This window comes from Echinops telfairi, unplaced genomic scaffold, assembly GCF_000313985.2.
Source record: "Echinops telfairi isolate 266 unplaced genomic scaffold, ASM31398v2 ScPeMD7_7424;HRSCAF=8462, whole genome shotgun sequence".
Lineage (NCBI taxonomy): Eukaryota > Metazoa > Chordata > Mammalia > Afrosoricida > Tenrecidae > Echinops > Echinops telfairi.
The window spans coordinates 9229636-9237735 of NW_022111324.1; the positions used below are offsets into that span (position 1 = coordinate 9229636).

The 8100-nt window shown below is 36.8% G+C and overlaps 1 protein-coding gene across 1 annotated transcript in view; it reads right to left on the reverse strand.

Annotated features, from left to right (window-relative positions):
- The window catches only part of NME7 (NME/NM23 family member 7), a 259766-nt gene that overhangs the window by 174294 nt on the left and 77372 nt on the right, over window positions 1–8100 (reverse strand). Inside the window, exons 7-8 of the mRNA XM_030887764.2 lie at window positions 7828–7892; window positions 3786–3854 (exon numbers count right to left, since the gene is read on the reverse strand). Coding sequence (XP_030743624.1) covers window positions 3786–3854; window positions 7828–7892 — 134 coding nt within the window. The remainder of the gene's footprint in view (window positions 1–3785; window positions 3855–7827; window positions 7893–8100) is intronic.

Consider the following 8100-nt stretch of genomic DNA (forward strand, 5'->3'; position numbering starts at 1 on the left):
GGTGGGGTAAGATGCTGATAGGAATATAAGACAGTTGTAAATGATTGCTAACAAGGTTTGTGGTGATTGGAAAAACTTAGCACTCTATCTTGAGGAGCGGTCAATCTTATCCTGCTGGGTACAAAATAAGTTATAAGAGAAACTGGGGGGAAAAAAGAGAGAAGCAGGAAGTGGGGGTGAAATCTTACTTCCATCAAGAAAAAAGAACAGGCCCCTGTGAAGATGGATAAGAATGGTATTGTGAGCATTTACAAGCCTGAACTGGAACCTGCTGACTTCTCAAATAAACCCCCCAGTTGAGAGATGATCTGTGAGTTCTGTGTGACTGCTGCATGTTTTATCCAGCCCAGAGAAGTAGAGAGTATCGTGGGAAAGATAACTGGTATTAGAATTGGTAGGAAAGGTAGGAGAATCAGGCATGTCTGACCTCAGCCTTGGGCTGATGTTGAGTTTGGTTCTCCTCCCCACATTTGAAGTAAAGGAGGCCATACACTGCCTCCATGCCATTTTTACAGTATCCTTTAGCTACAGCAAATCTGTAGTTGTAAGTACAGCACTTTCTCTGAGTTCTGCTAGTCATTTCAGTGAATGATTGAAACTGAAGGAAGCGGAGTCAGAAGGTGGGAGTGAGATAGCTCAGAAATGGCCCTTAAGCTTACAGGGAGAGTCTTTAAAGGGATAGTGAGAAAATTCAACATTTGAGGCCAGTGGATTAGAAATAAGGATGCTGTGTGAATTCTCATGCTTGCAGTCTGCATCTGCCTATTTGGCTGTTTGAAGGACAGGGTCCCCTTTTCTTATGAGATCTGACTTATGAGCCCTGGAGGCTAGTCCAGAAGAAAGTGCTGCATGGGCTCCGGGTGTCAGAGATGATTGAAAGTGATTAAATGGGGATGGGATGAATCCACACGTTTTGCAGAATGGATTTATGTCCATTTCTATCAACAAATATTCTTTTTTCTTCTGAAGGGAAATTTTACAAGAAAACGGTTTTCTCAATTTAAATAAAATTTTATATGATATAGACACTATAGCATGTCATAAAAATACCTGGATATTAACATGTCCTGGTTTACATACATATGTTTAGTGCATTCTCCCATCAAAGATTACCGCAAATCAATAATGACTTGAAATATCTGTTCTAAATTGTTTTAAGCTAAACAAATGACTGTAAGTATTACTAAAGAAATATAAAACTAGTAATTATTTCTGAAGTAAAGTAGCTTTTTAATTCCCATGAGCCCACATACTCTTTATTGTTCAGACTTTTTTGGTACAATTATAGTATATGTATTGAATATTTCACTAAGAAGATACCAAAACCAACCATACAGGCTGTCTTAGTATTAAGGAATGATGTTTTATCATTGCCAACAAACCTTCTTCTTTCTTAAGAGAAATGACACATTCACCCAGCGACTGTCTTACCTTCAGAATTCCAAGATTAAAAGAATCCTAATAGTAAATGTATATTGCTTGTGTAGAAATTACATGCAAGGTATTTCTTTTTTTTCTGGTTGTTATTGTTTTTTTAAAGTCATGTCCAATTAGGGCTAATTAAGGTTGGCTTACAAATATTACACAGATCAGGCATGAAAGAGCTTCCAAAATGTACTTTTTAAAAGCCCTTTCATGAAACAGTATTAACCCCAACTACTCATTCAAGACGACATTCACATTATATGAGACTGTAACTGAAGACGAAAGCTTCTGTGGTCCACTGTGAGTTTCTTTGTCTTATATACAATTGAATTATAATACGATGTACATTAAGGGACCTGGTGGTACAGTGGTGGGGTGCTCAGCTGTTAAATGGAAGGTCAGTAGTTGGAACTCAAACCCTGCTCCTGTTTACTTCCATACAGAATACTACCTCGGAAATTCTACAGCAGAGCTTCTCTGTCTTAGAGGAAGTCTCAGTTACAATCAACTCAACAGCAATAGATTTAGAGTATAAGTTAATAAAGCTAATTGACTTCAACTTAGTTTTTCAGAAGTGTAATTATACCAAGAAGGATTATATTTTGGTTGAAAACTTGGTATTAAGATATTTTAAAATCTCTTCTATTTAAGAACAGAAATAACTACATTGAAGAAGTTAGTAAGATAAGTGTGATAAACTACAGCAAAAGGAAACTCACTCTGATCTCTATAAAAGGTAGAAGATTACCAATGTGCCAGAAACAAAATAAAACATGGCCTTTATGATCTAACAAATGGCCTTTATTATGCAAAGTTTAATAAAAAATAAAGGATCAGGCCGGTTCTTGTTGATGAGAACAAGTAGATTTGTCCTTTTTAGAGGGTAGGTTGGAAGAAAACTGAATAGAAGAGTGAGGAGAGAGGAATCTAGTTTCATTGTCATAGACAGTAAACTTTATATTTTCAGACCGAAAAACAAAAACTCTAGAGAAGAACATAGGTGGTAGGCAGGGTTTGGGCTTACATTATCTATCTAAGGTAATTTAATAAAAAGAAAGGGAAGGAAACAAACATTTATTAAACACCTACTATGTGCTATGTTGGTAAACTCTGGTGGTGTGATGAAGGGCAGAGCTGCTAACAAAGCCCACCAGTTGCCCCAAGGGCTAAAGATGTGACAGCCAACTTGTGAGCTGGAAGCAAGACTACAGCGATTTTGATTTATCTCAACCATGTTTAAATATAATTAATTTTGTTACAGATTTACCACTGTAGGTTTTGACTGTTTCCAAGGTTCAAAAAAAAAGTTTGGAAGGTTAATTATGATGTGCAACTGCTTGGGTTGAATTGACCCCTCCAGCTTTAAGTAATTGTATAAAATCAACGAGGAGCAGTCAGCTGGAAAGTAGATGCCAAGATATTGAACTCTAAAATTATTTTATACACTATCTTCTATGTGTTTACTGTGTGTAATGGCTTTCTGCAGCCTGTCTTATATTTTAAGAATTATAGCCTACCTGCATGTAATATGTGATTAACAATGTTAGAAGAAATTAGTATAATTATCATTGGAAAGTAGGATAATTTGAGCACTTACCAAACTAGTCACCGTTGGTTGCTATCATGCTCACTTGGCTAGTCTCCTAATGAAGCTTCTTTTTGCTCCTCCTTTTCTGTCTCACTTGGGATGATTATTGATTAAGCTCATGACTCCAGGGCAGAGACCTGCTATTGTGGTAAAATGACTCTGTAAAGACAGACAGCTCCCATGACCCTATTTAGCAGTTCTACTCTATCCTGCAGGTTCTGCTGAGTCAGAATCAGCTTGATGACAGTGGGGTTGGTTTATGGATGAACTATTTTAACAAAAATACTTGGGTTAGCTGAATATAATTCTTTGTTTTCAGTTGCAAATCTCATTGTCCTTTCAACAACTTCATTTAAATTGATGTCTCTAGACTCAGTCAGGCTTTCAGTTGATTCTATTAACAATTATTTCACTAAAATAGGTATTAAGTTCTGATGTAGAGTTTGAATAATCTTAAAAACGATTTGCTTTTAACTTTCCAAAGCATTTTGAACCATTTCCACCCTGAGATATAATACAATTTTTGGAAAAAGCCATAATGTGTCAATATCCAGCATACTTTTTCCCATTCCTGTGAATACTTGTTTCATGAAACTACTGTTTTCTTCAAAACTTATCCAAAACCTCAGTCACTGGGCATGATAAACTGGAAAATTATGAATACTTTAGGAAATACTTTCTTGATAACACAATGTAGAAACACTTCAGTGAGATCCTCAAGATTCACAAATCATTCTCAAGACTGATATTTTACTTTTACTTCAATACTTACATTATACTCACTCACTACTCCTTTATAAACTTCATAAAACTCTTCAACATTAATCCGATCCATGTTAAACTATATGAAAAAACAAGTGAGTAAGCCAATCAACACAAGAAAAACAAATAAACCAGACTTAGCATTCACATTTATAATTTTGGATTATACAGTGCTTATATTAAAATATAAACTTTTCAACAGTTAAATAATCATTGAAGTAAAAGTTTTATTAAGAATTAGCTTATCAATAATAAACTGACTAAGAGTTTAGGAATTAATGTGTCAAGTATTGCTCTAAGTTCTACACATGCATCATTTTACTTAAACCTTATAACAAGTCTATGACAAAGGTAGTGTTAATATTCTCAATTTACAGATGAGATTAATGAGGCTCAGAGTGGTTATGAATAGCCATTCCAAATATGTATTCCATCTCAGATAATCTGATCGATCCCACTGATGATGCTCCTACCCACTATACTGTACCTTTCCATGGATAAAGAACAAATAAATCGGTTTGGGAAAACTAATAGCCAGAGTGCTCCTTAGAGGCAAGGATGATGAGACTTCATCTCACATTCTTTGGAGACATTGTCCGAAGAAACCAGTCCTTGGTGAAGGACATCATGCTTGGTAAGCAGAAGAGCATGGAAAAAGAGGAAGCCCCTAGATGGGACGGGTTGACGCAGGGGCTGCAACCATGGGCCCAAGCATAAGGAACAATGGTGAGGAAGGTGCAGGACCAGACAATATTTCATTCTGTGGCACATTTCGTTACTATGAGTTGGAACTGACTCAAAAGTACCTAAGAACAACAACAAAAACTACTCTTTGGCTTCCATGTTGTAGCCAAGATTGAAGATCATTGAGAAATTTCTTCCCACATAAACAATATTGAAGATGGGAACCACAAACTACTATAGAAAATAATTCTGTTTATATTCAGTGTTTTGTGCTATACTCACATAACTACTTTTTGTACTATTAAAATAATAGAATAATAACAGAATTTAACATCTATTATTTTGTAATTTATGCTGGAAATGCCTAGAAGGCATTCATTGTGTATGGTTTCTTCATTCAAACCACAAAGTATAATAATGCATAGATCTTATTGCATCGATGAGAAAAGGGGAAACCAACCCAAGGACAAGTTAACAAGTGAACTAAAATCAATGCAGAGAAAGAAGGGCATAGGATGCCTAGTGGGCTTAATCAAGGGCAATGTAGCAGCAAGGAATTACTAAGCCCAGATGAGGGCTGAACATGATGGTGGGAAAAGAGGAAAGTAAAAGAAATAGAGGAAAAAACCAGGAGGCAAAGGACATTTATAGAGGTCAAAATAAAGGTACGTACATATGTAAATACATTTATATATAAAGAGAGGGGAATAGAACTATGCACTCATATCTATATGTTAAGAATTAAGGTTGCAGATGGACACTGGGCCTCGACTCAAGCAGTCCCTCAATACAAGAACACTTTGTTCTAATAATCCAGCATTCTATGATGCTCACCTTCCTGACACAATCGCTGAAGACAAAATGGGTGCATAAGCAAATGTGGTGAAGAATGCTGATGGTGCCCGGCTAGCAAAAGATGTAGTGTCTGGGGTCTTAAAGGCTTGAAGATAAACAAGCAGCCATTTAGCTGAGAAGCAAGAAAGCCCACATGGAAGAAGCACACCAGCCTGTGTGATCATGAGGTGTCAATGGGATCAGGGATTGGCATCTAAGACCCAGAAAAAAATCATACCCAATGGGGGAGGGAGCATGGAGCAGAGACCCAATGCCCATCTGTAAACAACTGGACATCCCCTCACAGAGGGGTCACAGGGAAGAGATGAGCCAATCAGGGTGCAGTATAGTACCACTAAAACACACAACTTTCCTCTAGTTCTATGGTGCTTCCTTCCCCCCACTATCATGACCTCAATTCTACCTTACAAATTGGATTAGAGCAGAACATGCATACAGCTACAGATGAGTCCACAACACAGGGAATCTAGGATAGATAAACCACTCAGGGCCAACAAGGAGAGTAGAGATACCAGGAGGATTAAGGGAGAGTTGGGGGAGAAAGAGGGAATCCATCACAAGGAACAACCTGCAACCTCCTCCCAGGGGGATGAAAAATGGAAAAGTGGGTGAGGGGCGACATAGGACGATGTAAGATATGAAAATAACAATTTATAACTTATCAAGGGTTCATGAGGGAGGGAGGGAGGGCATAAGAGGGAGAAGAAATGGGGAGCTGATATCAGGGGCTTAAGTGGGAAGAGAATGTTTTGAAAATGATGATGGCAGCAAGTGCAAATGTGCTTGACACAATGGATGAATGTATGGATTATGATAAGTGATGTAAGAGCCCCCAATAAATTTAATTTAAAAAAGAATATTTGTAATTTGGCACTTAGCCAGAGTTATATACCTACAAAGTAATTCACTTAGATTTCAGTTTTGTCTGAATCCAAATATCAATGAGTGTGCTTGATTATTACACTTACTAGAACTCCTGCCCTACATTCAATTAATTGTTTGTTTGTTTGTTTGTTTGTTTTTAATTTGAAAACCTCATATGGCCAGTCACTGTGCTAAGCTGTAGGATTCAGATGAAGTTAATGCTAAAAGCTAAAATTTCCCCCAATTTTTATTATTTTCAAGTGAGCATAAGTCACTTGTAGAAAGTCTGTCTAATAATTTCTTTCTATTCCCAAATAAGATTCTTCAAATGTTATGGACTGAATTGTGTCATCCCCAAATACGTTCTATAAAGTCTATGCTCCATGCTTGCGGTTATAATCTCATTTGGGAATAGGCTGTCTATGTTATGCTGATGAGGCAGGACAGGTGTATGTTGTATACTGGATCAATTTTTTCTAGATATAACAAAAGTTTAAACACAAGCTAGCAAGCAGAGATGAAGTAAGATAGATCTAAGAAGGAACCAAGAAGGAGAAGGTAACGAGGCCAGGACTTTGCTTCAGAAGCACCAGAGACATAAGGACTGTTCTGAGAGTTGGTGCTTTGAATTTGGGCAGACAACCTCCTAAACTGTGAGACAATACAGTTCCACTTAGGAAAGCCATCCATTTGTGGTACTTCTGCTACAGCAGGACGAGGTAACTAGGACTATCTTCAACTTTTGCCTCATGCCTGAAAATCCGTTTATATGTCTAGGTTTTTCTAGTTTATAAGCATTCCAGAGACACATAATCGAACCCCAATTGAAGTTCTACTCTGGTGGCTTATTATGGGTGATGCAAGATGTCACAAAAATCAAAAGCTGTTCCTCTTCAGAAAAAGTGAGTAATATTGGTTAAATAAAAGATTGGTTGAATAAAATAAATAGTACTCAAAGATGAGTATTTTAGTATTTCACTATCAAAAAAGTAAACATTGTACAAACCACATTGTTTATCTGACGCCTATAATAATATGGTTATCCAATTTCTTGTCATGCTACATCAGTGAGAACAGCACAAGACATGGTCTCTGACGAAGTGGATGTGCTTTCGTCAATGAAGGGTTCATCAGACATATGTCAATAAAGCAATTTCCACAAGCGTGGGCTCTGGAGATCAGTGTAGCACCTGCCTACCTAGGGTCACAGCTACGTCCACGTCAAAGAAGGTCATAAAGGGAAAATCTAGAAACCAGTGCAAGGTACTAATGAGAGAAAATGTCAGAACTGATTCATTTCTCTTCTTGAAATTTCTGCTTAGTCATGAATCCAGGAGAGACAAAACTCATTATAACTGCTCAGCTTTCTTTTATTTTACTTTTATCAGGACTAAATACTTTTTTTGTCTCTATATGCATATTACAATGAGAGTTGTAAAATTTATATATATTTTTCTTGTACGTTTGACTGTTGGCTGTCTCACTTAAAATAATTTTAAGACTTTATTATTAGAAGATTAATGAGCTCAATAAATATTATTTCTATTGGGATAAATTCATGAGTATACAGAGGAAAAAATTCAATACAAAATATTTTTAAGCATTTCAGAAAATATCAGATAAGTTTGGATTTATTGCAAACTACTTACCATCTGCATAGCCGAGACAGCAAAACCTGCATCTCGAACAGCCATGAGGATTTTTCCCAGCAGTCCTGTAAACGCAGATCAAATGTGTGCAAAAATACAAGATTTATAAGGCATTTGTCTCTTAGATAGACACATTTTTCTATATGAAGGTACTTCGCTCCATATGCTGTATGCTGTATGTAATTCCCTGACATTGGGAATTACATTTACACTTTTAGTCACCTAGCATTAAGTGCTTCAGGGGTATTGCAATAGCCTGAGAACAATGCAAAA